Source organism: Prionailurus viverrinus, chromosome B2 (assembly GCF_022837055.1).
Source record: "Prionailurus viverrinus isolate Anna chromosome B2, UM_Priviv_1.0, whole genome shotgun sequence".
In the NCBI taxonomy this organism is placed as follows: Eukaryota; Metazoa; Chordata; class Mammalia; order Carnivora; family Felidae; genus Prionailurus; species Prionailurus viverrinus.
The window spans coordinates 125,308,023-125,325,324 of record NC_062565.1 but is presented as its reverse complement, the minus strand read 5'-3'; the positions used below and the strand labels follow the sequence as shown (position 1 = coordinate 125,325,324).

General features: G+C 40.1%; 1 protein-coding gene across 1 annotated transcript in view; it reads right to left on the bottom strand.

Annotated features, from left to right (window-relative positions):
• Nucleotides 1-1,747: 1,747 nt before the first annotated feature.
• The window catches only part of SMIM28 (small integral membrane protein 28), a 45,990-nt gene continuing 30,435 nt past the window's right edge, over nt 1,748-17,302 (bottom strand). The window contains exons 2-4 of the mRNA XM_047860382.1: nt 7,761-7,911; nt 2,344-2,692; nt 1,748-1,857 (exon numbers count right to left, since the gene is read on the bottom strand). Of these exons, the coding sequence (XP_047716338.1) occupies nt 1,748-1,857; nt 2,344-2,692; nt 7,761-7,911 (610 nt within the window). The remainder of the gene's footprint in view (nt 1,858-2,343; nt 2,693-7,760; nt 7,912-17,302) is intronic.

The window sequence follows — 17,302 nt, the reverse complement described above, 5'->3', positions numbered from 1 at the left end:
ACAGGTTGCAAGCAGGATCTGGCTTATGGGCTGTAGTTAGGCAACCTCTGGTTAATAGTTTATTGCTTCAGTTTGGTTCCATAAGAGAAAATCTTTCTCAGATCACTGATCACGTTGTAAGGGAATCCTATCATTGACTACTTCTTTTAAATAGGTCTTGGGGCGCCTGGGTGGCGCAGTCGGTTAAGCGTCCGACTTCAGCCAGGTCATGATCTCGCGGTCAGTGGGTTCGAGCCCCGCGTCGGGCTCTGGGCTGATGGCACGGAGCCTGGAGCCTGTTTCCGATTCTGTGTCTCCCTCTCTCTCTGCCCCTCCCCCGTTCATGCTCTGTCTCTCTCTGTCCCAAAAATAAAAATAAATGTTGAAAAAAAAAATTTAAATAGGTCTTATCAGGACCTTTTGAAACATGGCCATACATTTCCTTAATAGCCTTAGAAATTGGAGCAGTTCGGATGTTTTTGTCTACCGGTACCAACCTGGACTAAATGACTTAAAAGAGTAGGAAAGACATTCTGTCATTAAAATATAGACCGTTGAAAGGCTAATTCAGCTCCTCTACAATGTCATCAACCCTTCTTTCTACTCTACTATCCTCAGTACCAGTCATGGCTGGTATCTTGCCTCATGGTTACAGGATGGCCATCATAGCTCCAGCCATCACATGCAGACACATCAACACCCAGCAAAGAGGCCGAGTGTTTCCTTCCCTGTATTATTATTATTATTATTATTTTTTTTTTAAGAGGAGGCAACCTTTTCTAGAACAGCCCTCCCCTGCATAGATCTCCCCTTATGTCCTAAAGACCAAATCAGTCCCTGGTAGAGGAACTGAGATCACCGTAAAACAAACAAACAAAAAATCTGAAGAAGGCTGTCTCCTGGGCTTCTCTTTTCCATTTGTTTTATTTACTTCCCTTAAAGACCATCAGGGCATCGTGCAGTATAATTTTCCTGAGAGAAATTTTATTGATCTTCACTCAAATCGCTTATATTTTACGTCAGTCCTCAGAGATGCTATTATAATTTCCATCAGGTTATATTTAGAAAGAAATGCATCCTGTTCGGGTTTCCTTTGTTATCCTCCTAAAACCACACCACATTGCATATATAGCACCAAAGTGTTCACGTAAAGAAAAGTAAAAAAAAAAAAAAAATCATTTTGTTCATTTCTAACCACTGGAGTGTTGCCTGGCTTTTGTATTGTGAAAGCAACAAAAAATAGTGGTACCAAGAAACTTATCGTGTCAAATTAAGAGTTCTAGAATCATCGATGTCGCCCTCCTGTGACTTCCACCACCTCCACAGGTATTCTGATAAGCATCCCAAGTGGTACATGACCCACCTCTACCTCCCCATTTGAAAATCCTGGAGGGAGATTTATATCCATTCCAAACTCAGCTGGGCTTCTCCTGTTGGGAGCCTTCGTGCCCAGCCAAGAGCACGACCCGAAATTCCACATTAGCAATTGTCCTAGAAAATCGGGTGCGCTAGCCCAGGGCACAGAGGCTTCTCACCCAAGCTCTTTTATGAGATCTTTAACCTCAGACACGTTTCCTAACCTCCCCGCGTTCGAGTTTTGATATCTGTAAGGCAAGAGTTTGGACCGTATGATTCACGAGGTCCCTGTTAGAGCTAATCTATGTCTTCTTACCATGGGACCCAAAATTTGGACCTTTACTTTCCAACGTTAAACCAATATCTACTCTCTTACTCTATTTGGGGAAGGCCGTATTCAGCCATACTGTCCCTAAGATGATGTGTGAAAGCAGCAACTCTGTCCTGTCCTGCCACAGCGCTGACAACCACGACGTTCTAGTGTGAGACGTTCCCACACAACAGCCTCCTCCTCTTCCTGAGCTAGGAGACAGATCAGAACACAAGTAAGCAAGAACTACACCGGGCAGGAGAGAATTCCAGAGAGCTTTATTATTATTATCTTTTTTAACTAAAGTGTTTGCAAATGTCTGCACTTTCATTCTTAATACTGAAACCTGCTTTACCATTGTTTACACAATTGGCCCCTGCAGCTCTAGAGAGGTTTTCCTTCTAGAACTCACTAGTGAGACCATCAAACCCTGAAAAACGTGTGTAGGCAGACACATTTTATTTGGTGGCAAAAGCAGGCTCCTGTGGCTGATCGGTGTTTTTCTTTTCCTTCAGACCTACTTCCTAGGCTGACTAATAATCCTAGTTTTTTCTCAACTCCTGTAGCACTTTTCCTATTTTTCTCAGGGCTGTTACATGTTTAGGAGAAATTTTCCCTACGGAGCGTGACAATGGCTAACCAGATTGACATTTGTCAGGCTTCATTCCCCCCCCCCCCCCCAGGTGACCCCTCCTGACGCCGCAGGCCTGCATCCAGAGTCCCTGCCCCAGGGCGGGTCCTGGTGGCCTCTTCGTAGGAGGGTGGTGAGCACGCTGGGAGGAGGGCCGCCTCCCGGGGCAGCGGGGAGTAAGGGAAGCCAGGCTCGCCGCTCCAGGGGAGGCCGGGCCGGAAGTCCGTGACCTCTCCCGCCGAGGGGGGGTGCTCTGGGAGGTCGATGCTGAACACCTGCCCCCGGGGCCTAGCGACCTTGCAGTGGCGGTACAGGAACAGCAGCAGAAAGGCCAGGAAGAGCAGGATGGTCGCTGGAAGAAGGATGCACAGGAAGGGCTCCACGTCGTCTTTCGCGGCACTTACCTTCTGCGTGCCCTGCAGTGAGGAAACAGAGCTGGGTTAGGAGGAGAGGAAAGCAGAGTCTCTTTCCTTTTTATTCTCAGCATCATTCCCACTCTCAGAATCACTGTCGTCATGTCTTTATGCCAATGTGCTGGAGCCCGCAGGAAATAAAGTGAATTTGTATGATGAAGTAGGAATGCGGATGTCAAAAATACACGTTGATGGTATCCTACGGTATTTCACATTACAGTAGGAGAGTAGGTTTTAGTCGGTAGGTCCACCCCTCATTCTTTGAATGGCTGCTCTTCACTATTTATGCACTTACTTAATTTAGAACTAGTCCAATGATGTATTGCCACACAAAGGACCATATGGAACTTAAATTCTTTAATGCTGGCCTGAATTCTGACGTCGTTATGTGTTCATGTCACGAATAAAGAATATTTGTGGCTGGCTGGCTGTCTCAGGCCTTTACGCATCTGACTTCAGCTCAGGTCATGATCTGGTGGTTCCAGTGTTCGAACCCCACGTGGGGCTCTGTGCCTGGAGCCTGCTTGGAATTCTGTGTCTCCCTCTTTCTCTGCCCCTTCCTCTGCTCACGCTCTCTCTCTCTCTCTCAAAAGTAAATAAAAAAAAAACATTAAAAAAGAGTATTTGAAATCTGAGTTAATAGCTAATGTTTACGATGCATGAGATTTTAAAATTCCTTCCATTTGTTTTTGAGATATTTGTAGCATCAATATGGAAACTTTGAATTCTTGAAAGAAAAAGAATTATATCATATTGTAGCCTAAAATTTCTCTAAGTGACTGTGTAGCAACTAATTTGCAGCCAAATTCCTGCCACATGCTGAGATTCATGCAACATGCTGGTTTATATCTGTTCAAAGGGGAAAAAGCCTGAATTGAGCAATTAAGTCTAATGAATCTTATAATCCTATAGAAAACAACCTCCCCACCCCCTAAATACCCTACCTACTCTAGGATGTTATTAAGCTAGACATGAGAGGATTTCTGCAGTGTCTGTACGTTGAGATAGCAGTTATTTGTGAGCTCTGTCTGGTATAAACACTAATTGGTTATTTTCTTAGAGTAAAATCTTTGAAGTGTAAGCATATTTGGTGCTATGCTATTATGATAGTAATCCTCTGCAGGGCTTCCCGTCTCACAGCCAAACTTCAGTGGAAACATGAAATTAAATATTCTTGAAAGTTCACTGGTTAAAAAAAAATTGCAGATAAATTCTTAAGCAACCTAGAAGGTATTGCTTTTACACTATTAGCTCACAAGGTAATGATGGTTCTTGAGGGAGTAAGTAAGAGCCATGAAATGATGCTTCAACAGCAAGGTACAAAAGCAATATAAAAAAATACTGTTCCGGGGCGCCTGGGTGGCGCAGTCGGTTAAGCGTCCGACTTCAGCCAGGTCACGATCTCGCGGTCCGTGAGTTCGAGCCCCGCGTCGGGCTCTGGGCTGATGGCTCAGCCTGGAGCCTGTTTCCGATTCTGTGTCTCCCTCTCTCTCTGCCCCTCCCCCGTTCATGCTCTGTCTCTCTCTGTCCCAAAAATAAAATAAAACGTTGAAAAAAAAATTAAAAAAAAAATACTGTTCCAAATTGCATACACACTGCTTTCAATAAAGCTGCTAAGAAGTAGTGAGGTATTAAAACAAAAAATAAAACAAACAAAAAAACCTCTCTGTTATATAACTCATACAGCACCAAATGTAATGTTTGTATCCACTATTACAGAAGAAAAAAAATTAAAGCCTTATATCGTGTTTCAAACAAACAAGCAAAATACTAAACTCTTTATCTTCTTATTTAAAACAAATTGTAACGTCCATTAGCATGACGGATGGTTCTCTATCCTCTTTCTTTCATTCTTTCTTTCTTTTTTTCTTTCTTTCTATGTTTGTTTATTTTTGAGAGGAGAGAATATGAGTGGGGAAGGGGCAGAGAGAGAAGGAGACACAGAATCTGAAGCAAGCTCCAGGCTCTGAGCTTTTAGCACCGAGCCTGATGTGGGGCTCAAACTCCGGATCCACGAGATCATGACCTGAGCTGAAGTCAATGCTTAACTGACTGAGCCACCCAGGTGCCCCTCGCGGCCCTCACTTTCGATCTGCAGGTGTCTTTATGTCTAAATGAGTCTCTTGTAGGTCACATATAAATGAATTTTGTGTTTTTATCCATTCTGATCTTTTGATGATAATAAAACTATGAGAGTTGAGGGTCTTTCCTTGATTTTGGGGGTGAGAACAACTATTTTGCTGACCATGACCTCTTAAGACACTGGCTCATCTAGTGTTGTATAATCTTTTTTGTATCCTAAAGAATTTACAATTATGTGTGTTATTTTGGTACAAAATTAGATAGTTTATTTAATATTTATATTTCCAGATAGTTTGTTCTTGGTAAGATGTAAGTTCAGGTATTTTAGCTTAAAGTGCATAAAAATTAAAAGTTTTGTTTTTGTTTTTGTTTTTGTTTTGGAGTGTGATAGCCCTGGCTTTGAACTCTAGTAGGACTTTCTAATACCTGAGTGACCTTGGACCATTTATTTGTTCCCTATGGGTCTGGGTTTCCTTCTCTGTGAAGTGGAAATAGTAACATATTTTTGGATGGTTGGCATGAGAATTTAATGAATCAATGTGTGTAAAGCACTTGGTGAATAATATTTATTTATATCTCAGGGACTCACATGGTCAAATTTACTAGAAAATAAAATACTGAAGATAAACAGAAGTCTAGAAATGTATTGCTAAGGTTAGAAAATACAGTGAACATTAAAAAACCTAGCATTACTATGTTTATATTATAATGACTGTATTTTTTCAGAAAAAAATATTTTAGTAATATATTTTATGTATGTGATTGTTATATTTCTAAATGATGGGTTCTTTCTGTTTTCTTACGCATAATCTAATTTATCAAAACTACTAACTTAAAATCTGTTGTGATATAATACGACTTTGATTACAAAAGCTATAAGAATAGATGAACTCATAAATATAAATTTACTACCACGAGTAAAAAACAAGTTGGAGTCAAAAGCAATTTAACTATGTTGAGATTTTTTTTTCTCTAGACGAATCAATAAAAATGTTAAAACTGTTATCACTTTTGGTGCTTAAAACAATTACTCTTCAACCTTGATAAACTTGGACTGTTTTTGCATAACTCAATTTTCTTCATTCTCCATCAATTATATGAATGATAATAGTTTCTAAACAGTTGAGGCCATCAAATTTTATTTTATTTATTTTATTTAAAAAAAATTTTTTTTTTCAACGTTTATTTATTTTTTGGGACAGAGAGAGACAGAGCATGAACGGGGGAGGGGCAGAGAGAGAGGGAGACACAGAATCTGAAACAGGCTCCAGGCTCCGAGCCATCAGCCCAGAGCCTGACGCGGGGCTCGAACTCACGGACCGCGAGATCGTGACCTGGCTGAAGTTGGACGCCTAACCGACTGCGCCACCCAGGCGCCCCGAGGCCACCAAATTTTAAATACTCTATTACACTCTCTAAGTTCAATATGCATAGAATATAAAGATACTTAATGTTCTATTTAAAAGGTTTTGTGTGATAGACACTATTGTTTACAACTATGCCATTTATGGTATTATCAATACTCGTTGCATTTTTTTACAATTAGTTTGCAATTAGTTGCAGAATTTTGGAAAGGGAAAGGACATAGTCCCTTCCTGTAATCAGTACTTCCACTGGTTGAGTCAAATGTATCCAAATATAAAGAGGAAATAAAAGATTTTTCTAAGATGGCAAATTAGGACAATTTCTTGACATAAAGAACTCCTTTTCTAGCGAAGAGAAGCACAGAGATACGGAACAAATTTATGATATCCTTAATTTTCTCTTTCACTAATTCTTGGTGTATTGGTTCAAATTGTTTTGGATTTTTTTTTAATGCAAAAAGGGTGCCTACTTTAAAACAATTTTTTTTAAATGTTTATTCATTTTTGACAGAGAGGGAGAGAGAGAGTGTGAGAGGGGGAGGGGCAGGTAGAGAGGGAGACAGAATCCCAAGCAGGTTCCAGGCTCCGAGCTGTCAGCACGGAGCCCAACACGGGGCTCAAAGTCAGGGACCCTTGAGCTCATGACCTGAGCCAAAGTCAGACGCTTTACCGGCTAAGCCTCCCAGGCACCCCACGGATGTCTGCTTTTTTAGTCAAATGTTCTAGTTTGTTAACTTCCCTCAAAGTTGTTTCTTTGAATATTTCTCTGACGTGTCTATTGATGCAAGAATTTTGTTATTCAGGGAACGTCTCTAAAAACATTCAGTCAAAAGTGTAACAGTTGAAGCATTTACAATCATAATTATATATGCAATTATAAATGTAAAATGTAAATATAAATATATACGTCAGTATATATAAAATACATCTAAAATTTCTTTCTGGAAGAGGTAGTTTGGGAGGACTTAGACACCAGTCTCCTCAGCTGATGTTCCAGAGGAGAAGAAAATAGGTTGGTTTCCCTCTTTTGTTCTGGGGACCGCAGTATCCCTCGCTTCCCTCCTGATGATAACATTAATTGAGTCCTTAGGTTTCTACAAATATTTTTCCCTAGTGCTGCCTCAGGTTGAGGCTTCTTTGGTGACTTCCCAGGCAAAGCCAAGCCGCTGGTGTTTCTTAGAGACAAAAGCCTGCCTGACCCCCCTGCTGCCCTCCCTGAGGTAAGATCCGTGGCTTCTTCCAACACTGTCCCCTCCTGACACTGCCAGAGAGCCGCAGGGGGGCCTCTTGTTTGCTGTGTAAAGAACAAAGTCCTAAAACCAAGGTCCACAACTCTGTCGTCCCCTCTCCTGCCCTCAGGTTATTTCTGGGAGAAGTCTGACCCATCACGTGTTCTTGGAACATCTCTGTGGCAAGTTTCACTTGAATTCATCATTGTCAAAAGACGGGCAACTTTCACGTTACTTCCCCAGACCGTGCCAGTCCGTGAAGTCAGCTTTCTGTCATCCCCAGGGAGTAAAATGCGGCCACTAAGTTTTAAGATCCTACGGATCCAGGCATTGTTGGCTTTAAAACTGACCAAGATCCTTTGGGGGGAAGAAAAGGCTTAAGTCATGGGTACAGACCTGCAGCTGGGTTTCCGGGAGAGGTAGGCTTGATTCGCTAGTTAACCACTCATGTGTCCCCCTGCCAGCGTGTCCATACTTCCTCCAGCTGCTGGCCATCAGTCCCCGCAGGTCTGCATCCGACTGACGCACCGGCCACCCTTCTACCTCGCTGCCCAGATTTCAACAACACCGCCTGCGCGCGGCCTCCATCCAGCTTGGACGTGCTCGGCTGATGGCTGTTGGTAAATTCGTTCTGGGACGAGTGGCAACCAGGAGGAGAAACCAATCAGAGAGACCTCCCAGGACTGACTGTATTTAAATTCAGTGCCTCCGCATTTGTTTTCGTGGCCTTTCTCACGGTAAGGATTGGCATCAGATGTCAGACGTGAAATAGATTTTGGACAGAGGACGTCTCTGCATTAGCATTGTTACAGTGAAACTACCCAAGCGGAATTTCCTTTAATTATTTCCGTGTTCTAGGACACAGAGAGAAGGGGTATTCGGTAGAGAAGCAGGACTCCTTTATAACATTTTAGTGAATTATTTAGATGAAGGATGTTAATGACAAAGTTGTACAGAAGCCAGACACACAATAGCTCAGATTGTTTGGAAGAAATATTTTCTGGTTTCAGTTAAAAAAAAAATTACCGATACTTAAATAGTATTTCTTTTGATTATCTTGGGAACTTTATAAAATTATACCAAGCTTAAAATAAAAAAAACTTTCAATTTGAGCATTCACAGAGGTAACCTTGGGATGTTTAATTCTACATGTTTATGGAGAATTGAACGCTTAAGACGTGGTGGTTGGATTCTCTTTCTTTTAGCAGAGTAAACGTCAGTTTCAAATATTTATTCAAAATATTGCAATTCAGTATTGCAACTACCCACATCCTGACCTAAGCATCATTTCCATCCAAGCAACTGTCATGATGCTGAAATAGTATCTCTTTTTTAAAAAGTTTATTTATTTATTTTGAGAGTGTGTGTGCACACGTGCACACACACACACACTTGCGCGCACACACACACGCATGAGCAGGGGAGGAGCAGAGAAAGAGAGAGAGAATCCCAAGCAGGCTCCATGCTGTTAATGCAGAGCCCAACTAGGGACTTGAACCCATGAACCCTGAGATCATAACTTGAGCCAAAACCAAGAGTTGGACACTTAACTGACTGAGCCACCCAGGCGTCCCTGAAATAGTATTTCTTAACTACGATTACTATTTTTTTCTTAAAAATTTTTTGTTAATGTTTATCTATTTTTGAGAGAGAGAGAAAGAGCCCATGCGTGGGAGGGGCAGAGGGAGAGAGAGAGAGAGAGAAAGAGAGAGAGAGAGAGAGAGAGAGAGAGAGTCCAAAGCAACTCCGCTCCGACAGAGGAGGGCTGGGTGCGGGGCTCCAACCCACGAACCACTAGATCATGACCTTAGCTGAAGTCGGATACTTAACCAACTGAGCCACCAGGTGCCCCTATTGTTTTTTGTTAATTAGGATTCTCCAACATTGGCTCATGGTGGCCTATGAATAGGTTTCTGGGGTGAGGTGGTAAACTCAATACAGTTTTAGATAGATCCAATTTTCTTAGGAAGAGCCCTAGTTTTCCTTACTCTTCCAAAGACAGCTGCCCTCCCTGATGAAGTCTGGCTCTTTGCCAAACTTATTTGTGGTAAAAGTTTTCACGAAGTTTCCCAGGGCCCAGATCAGTATCTTAATGTGGAACTCCTTTGTCACTTCATCCTTTTATTTCTTCTCATGGAGTAAGTTGATTTTGTGCTCTTAGTTACATAATTGCCTTGTTCAGCTGATGCATTCCTATTTGCAGCCAATCCTGCATCCCCACGCTGTTAAATCCAAAACACCTGACCTGTTTGTTTGTTTATTATTTGCTATTTTGCGTGTCTGTGGCTTTGCCAGGACTATGTCCTCAACTCCTTCTCTACCTTATTACATAAATACTTTCACTTCTGGAGAAGCAAAGTGGAAATCTGGATCAAAAACATTACGTATGCATCTGAAATGTTGACCTTCCTCCGGCATTGAATGAATCAGATAGAGATTCCTGCTTTTATGGATACATTTTTGGGGACCAAGAGAAACAAATCACACAAGTAAAATGTATATATCAGAAGGTGATAAATGCTCTGGAGGAAAAGAAGAGGAGCAAAGTAAATGCGGAAGGAGGGGGGCTTTTAAAAGGGGAAGTCAACTAGGACCTCAGGGCAAGTGATATTTGCACAGAAAGCTGAAGGATGCAAGGGATTCAGTCATGAAGTTATCAGAAAAGCATTACAGACCAAGGGAATAGCCAGTGCAAAGGTCCTGAGGCAGATACATGCCTGGTAAGTTCTCAGAATGACTAGAAGTTCAGGGTGGCTGGAGCTAGGAAAAAAGCAGGAGACAAGGAGAGAGAGAGAGAGAGAGAGAGAGAGAGAGAGAGAATATGTGGGAGGTGTTAGGACAACATAGAGTGTAGAATTTATAGAGCATTGTAAGAATTTTGGCTTTTACTCTAAGAAAAATGGAGAGGTCATGTAGCATTTTGAGCAGAGGAGTGACAAGATCTGACTTCCATTTTAAAAGGATAACTCAGGTTCATCTGTGTTTGAAATAGGTGTAGGAATTAGGAGAAAAGCAGGGAGGCCAGCTAGGGGCTCTTGTAATAATCCAGGGAAGAAACACTGGACCAGAGCAGTAGCAGTGGAGGTGATGACGTTCTAGATAGATTTTTAGGAATAGACCCAACAAGATTTCTGAAAGAACTGAAAGTGATACAAGGTGGGGGAAAAGAAACCAAGGAGCATTCTGTTTTAGGCTCGAGCAACAGGAAGGATGACCGCTGGATGGGGCAGGTTATTTGGTTTTGGTTTTACATGAGAGGAATAAAGATTCAGAATTGAGCTTGGACATGCTAAGTTTGCAATGTGTGGGAATTTGGGTATTTGGATTTGAATTCAGGATTGAGGACTAGACCACAGACAATAGTTGGAACCCATTGTCAGGGAGTCGGTGTTTAAAACTACAAGACTTGATGAGCTCACCAAAAGAATTAAGATCAGTAGGATGGGGAGACAAAGGGAGTGGCCAGTCAGGTGTAAGAGAAGCCAAGAATGTCTGGTATCCTGGAATCCAAGGGAAGACATGTTTCTAGAAAGAGGGAATGATCCTCTGTCTCAAAAGCTACTGTGGAGCCAAGTAAGATGATGGATGAGACTTACTACTGGATTTAACAAAATGGGTTGTGGGGAAAGGGTGCCATTGGTTATTTGGACAAGAGCAGTTTTGGTGGGGTGGCTGGGGCAAAGCTTGAATGGAATGGTTATAAGAGAGAAAAGGCGGAGCAGAACTGGAGATAGTGAATATCAAAAACTTTGGGTTATTTTTGCCTGAAAGGGGAACAAAAGAATGATGCAGTAGCTGCATAGAGAGGTAGTGTTCCATACCAAAGTAGAGTTACATACCAAAACAGAACAAGTTAATAGATAACAGAGAAAAGAAGCCATCAATATATGTCAACCCTCAGCAATTCTACTTCTAGGAATTCATCCTTAGGAAATAATCTGAAAAAAAATTTAAAAATAAAAAAAAAGAGTTTGATGAATATTCAAAGGTATTTATTATATTATTGAAAGCCATTTTAACACACTTTGAACGTCCATAATAACAAACAACAGGAAATTATTAAAAATCCTACAAAATGATAATTGGCTAATAAGATATCCACATATAAAGACAGATTATCATCTGAAAGTAAGTACCAGAAAACTGTAAAATGCTTCCCACATATTAAGAGAAACTTTTCAGGAAACTGCATCTTCATTATACATTTTAATGTCTCTGCATATCAAAAAAAAGTCAACATTAACAACGGTATTTTTTCTAAGTGGCAGAAATATGAGGGTTTTTTTTATGGGACTATGGTTCTTTTGCTGATCAACATTTTTAATTTTTCTATGAATATAGATATTCTGTTTTCAAGAATTACCAAAACTCCTTGGTTTTCTGGATCTGCTGGTTTGTAGATCAGTTGGGCCCAAGGGAATTTGCTTTAGCTGTTTCACATATGTGAAATAATGGAGGGGTCAGTAATGGAGGAAAAGCCCCTGAAAACTCATGGTAGGGGAAGATTGAAATGAACTAAAGATGCGTATAGAACAGTATTTTTTTCCCACAATTAATTCTAAATTAGGAAATACATTTGAATTTTAGCAAACTGGTCAGCGTACTTTCTCCAGATGCGATTATAGGAATCAAATAAGCTTCTATTTGATTAGGAGGACTGAAAACTAATCAGTAGACAACAGGGAGCACTGTGATGAATCATTCTGCCAGGACCAGAGTTCCATGGAGACCAGGGGTTCACCCAAGGGTCAGTTCTGGCCTTGGGTTTTCTCAACTTTGTCCCTGATCATCTGGAAGGGAAGAGAGCCAAACAATGTGACTAAATCCACTAGCAATATGGACTGAAAGAAGATGTGCCAGAAATGATCTTTTAAAAAAACAAGTATGACGATAAAAAAGGAAAAATTACTGATATGAAGTTTACTTTGGAAAAATATGAACACTTGTGGAAAAGGAAGATTTCCATTTTGAACAAAAGATTAAAAGAAATTTTATAAAGCTACAATTGACATAAACCAGAATCTTAGCGTTCTTACGGGCAGATTTTAGTGAGTCTAAGCTCAAAGATCTTATGAGTTCAGTTTGATGAATTTTGACAGTTTATTTACCCCTGTAATCACCACGTAAAACATATAAAATACATAAAACATTTCCATCACTCCAGAAATTTCCTTTCTCCTTCAGTCAACTATTTTTAAATTCCTACCTACAATGGAAGAATATTTTTAAAAATATCAATTCTTCCCCCAAATCAGAAAGCAGGATATGAACTGTATGAGCTTACTGTGTTCTCTAGTCATGAACTTGGGTCTTTTCAAATATTTGGCCTTTAGATCTCTATACCTAGAATCAAGGAAAATCTAGATATAATTAAAGTAGAATAATGATCACAAGGGGCTCCTGGGTGGCTCAGTTGGTTGAGTGTCTGACTTTGGCTCAGGTCATGTCTTGCAGTTTGTGCCTGCTTCAGATTCTGTTTCTCCCTTTCTCTCTGCCCCTCCCCCCCCCCCCCCAACCTCTGTCTCTGTCTCTCTCTCTCAAATATAAATGTTAGAACAATGTTTAAAAACATAATCGCAAATGTTTTGAAATTAAATTGCTACTGTTGAATTTAAAATCGGAACTAGGTAGGTGGATGCATTTAGATTAAAAATCCTCATGTAATTTGTACATATTTTCTTTGTTCATATATATGACAGGGAATTGGGTGGAGGAACCCCATTATTGAATGCCTAAACGGTCATATATTATTATATTATCTATTTTTTTTTTACAACTCTGAATTATAAGAATTATTTCTACATTTGCAGATTGGGAGATGAAGGATTCAGCAATTTTTTTAAATTAAAATTAAAAATTAAATAATAAAAATTAAGCAATTTTCCAAGGTTTTCCAAGATTACGCAATTCCCAGAAATAAAGTCTGGATGTAACCACACCTCACTGTGAGCAAAGGAAATTTAGGATAATGGGAGCTGTTCCTCTTTTCATAGGTGTAGTTGCCTTAAACTTGATGCGAATCCTAGAGATGACAAATGTTGCAGGGTTATAAAAATGAGTCCTCATAGGAAAAATCAGTTGCCTTCAAACTCCTTTCTCTAGCATTGTTTGTGGGCGTGTGTGTATGTGTGTGTGTGTGTGTGTGTGTGTGTGTGTTTTGACATTTTTCCTGACTTGCCTCTATCGCCATCAGCCCAGACACAGTCAATGACCACATCTTCTGCCTGCTTCTGTGCTGTGTACATGCTTTCATTAGTTCATAGGTTATATTCTGTGTTGAAATGGCCCCAAAGTCTTTCTCGACCTCACTAATTGAAGATGAACAATTGTTTTATAAGTCACGGTCTCTGAAAGCCCAGTCCAGTCCTAACATTCAGTGGGAACTCAGATATTTGCTTTGGGAACTCAGATATTTGCTACTGGAATCTCCTTTTACATGCCATCTGTATTTCTCTATTGACCACTGTCAGGAAGATGACTTCACCAGAAGATTATTGGATTGCATGTACTTAGAATATGAACCCGGGAGCGACTGGAGCTACATCTGGGCACTGGACTCATTTCCTGCTCCGTGGAGGTCCCTATTCAAACTCCACGGTGCTGGCACTTGAATCAGTGGGTCGATACACTGGGCTGTACCATTCTCTTGAGCTCATCAGAATCCCCCAAAAGTTGCTCCCAATCAAATACCTTTAAGCAATGTCATTTAGAAGACCAAAATGCTCTTGGGAAAATTTTAATCTGAAGCAAAACTTTAGCAAGTATTTGGAATGGGACAAATAATGTATGTGGCATATGTTAGGTATATTACAGTTCATGGATAAGCAGTAGCCACTGCTGGCCATCCAGAAGAACATAGAGAATATCCACTAACTGATTTAAATACATGTTTTGAAGTCCTTATTTCTATTGAGGTCTTCTTCCTCTGATTAGGAATACTGTCCTATGAAAATGCTCGATAGATTTGATTTCATGATTTGAAATGAGAGCAATGAATTCCAAATACATCTGGACAGTTTTCACGTGCAGCCTGATTGTTGAGACAAGCTCTCTTCTGTCAACAAGCATTTCAGTAGTTTTGAGGTGGTGATATAATTAAAGTCACAGTGTATAGGTTCCCAATCTTCTTTCTTCTATAGACGTCAGTCAGTGCTTTGTGAGCTTGCCCAAATAACAACAACAACAACAGCGGCAAAATCTAAAGGTCCCCTCCCCCTCCTGCAAACACACACTTAGATTATAAGAATAAAATCTTGAGTGGGCTTGTGATTACAGATAGATTTACGGAAATTGTTTTCAGGGGTGACCAGTTGGAGGGACCATTTGGATTGTGTGAGAATTTTATTTACCCCTTCATTCACTTTTTATGGTTAATTAACCCACGGCAATATTTCCGTTTACTCTCTTGTTTCAGGAATTTGCATATGTGCAAAATGGGCCTTTTGACATTTTCACACACACATGTGTCTGACACGTCCTGTTTATTCTAAACAGTATTTTATAGACAGACTTAAACAATTTAAAGACTTATTGTCTTGTAGCACTATGTTAGTCATAAGTCAAACTAACCAGAAATGAGAAGCTTCTGCTTATATAGGCCGCAAACACTAACTACATTCTCATTTAAGTTCCAAAGAACGCAGCACAAGGATAGGTGTGACCAGATGCTATAAGAGATTGGAGGCAAAAACAAGAAAAAATGCCTGACCTCAAGGTATTTACCTCCTCTTTTTCTCTTTTATTATATTCTAGCACAATTCGTTTTAATCTGTCCTTTATAATATATATGTATACATACATACATACACATGTGCATATATACGTCTATATACACACACATATATGTATATATACATACATGCGCATATATAAAAGCACAAATATATATAAAGGTACAAATAATACATGGAGGTCCCTCTCAAAACATGGGGGAATAGTCACAGTAGTGATGTTTCACTAGAGTCTCTTTGCTGTCAAAAACGGACTTAAATGACCCCTCATCTGTTAGCTCTTCTCAGCCTACCTGTTATTTCCTTAGGGAGCTAATAAGGCAGCAACTTTCCAGGAGACCTTGTCCGTGGCCCCCGTTACCTTTCTCTTCCTGATCCTGCTCTCTTTTGAGCTTTTAACCAAGAGGAAAAAATAAAAGTGTAAAGGATATGAATGTTTTAAAACCTGAGTAATCAGAGGCCCCTGGGTGCCTCCATCAGTTACGCATCCAACTCTTGCTTTTGGCTCAGATCATCATCTCACAGTTCTTGACTTTGGCTCTGTGCTGACAATGCGGAGCCTGCTTGGGATTCTCTCTCTGCCTCTCTCTCTCTCTGCCCCTCCCCTGCTCACTCTCTCTGTCTCAAAATAAGTAAATGAACTTCAAAAAAATTTTTAAAAATCTGAGTAATCAGCTTTTAGATAACAATTGCATTTTCTTGCTAGGCTTTTAGGGGAAATAGGATTTGGAACAACATAAAAACTGCATCTAGGAGAATGCCTGAATAAACTGATGCATCCACACAAAGGCATACCGTGCACCTGTATAAAAGAATACACATCTCTATCTATGGAGAAATGGGAATGTGGCATTAGGGATGAGAAGGAATAATACTCCTGACTATACTTCTTTATATAATTCTGACTCTTAGAACTTTGGCAAGGTTTCACATATCCAAAAACTTTTATTTTGCTATAAATTGGTTGGTTTTATGTTTTCAAATTTATTGGCATCATTGATTTTAGTTCTCTTTAAATCCCCCCTGTATCTCTGGTTATGGCCTTTTTTACCCCCAATTTCATTTGTGCTTCCTAATTTTTTTCATCTTTGAACAAGACTGTGGATTTGTCAATTCTATTAATCTTTTCTGAAGATCATATTGGGCTTCTTGATTCTGTCTTTGTTTTCTATTTCATGAATTTCCACTCTGTTTCTTTTCTGTTTTCTTTGAATGTGTTTCGCTGTTCTGATGGTTCTAAATTTCTTGAGATGAATGCTTAACTCTGGACATTTTTAGTTTTATTTTCTTTATGAGTAGGTAGGGCTATAAGTTACCCTCTGACAATCGCTTTAGCTGCTTTCTCCAAATTTTGATATATCTAACTTTTATTACTTAGTTCTGAGTATTTTTAAATTCCAATTCTTTTTATTTGACCCGGACTGATTTATTTATTTATTAAAAAAAATCTTTTTAATGTTTGTTTATTTTTGAGACAGAGAGAGATAGAGCACTAGTGGGGGGAAGGGCAGAGAGAGAGAGGGAGACACAGAATCCGAAACAGGCTCCAGACTCTGAGCTGTCAGCACAGAGCCCCATGCGGGGCTCGAACTCACTAACTGTGAGATCATGACCTGAGCCCAAGTCAGATGCTTAATCGACTGAGCCACCCATGCGCCCTGACCCAAGACTTAGACATGCATTTAATTTCTACCCGTCAGAGGATTTTCTGTTTACACATTAAAAAAATTTTTTTTTAATGTTTATTTATTTTTGACAGAGAGAGAGAGACAGACAGAGCATGAGTGGGGGAGGGGCAGAGAGAGAGGGAGACCTAGAATTTGAAGCAGGTTCCAGGCTCTGAGCTGTCAGCACAGAGCCCCACGTGGGGCCGGAACTCACAGACTGTGAGATCATGACCTGAGCCAAAGTCGGACGCTCAACCGACTGAGCCACCCAGGTGCCCCTACACTTTTTTAAATTTATAAATAAGTTTCATTGTTTTTAGAGAACATACTGATATTATAGCAGTTCTTTAAACTTTTAGCTTAATAAAAATATGTGGTTAGTTTTTCTCTAAGCATTCCATGTGTGGTTGAAAACCATGACTGCTCTAATTGTTGGTTGAAGGGTTCTGAATATTTTATTGAGATCTTAATCTTTTTTTAAATGTTTATTTTCACTTTTTTAAGGTTTATTTATTTTTGAAGGAGAGAGAGAGGGAGCCCG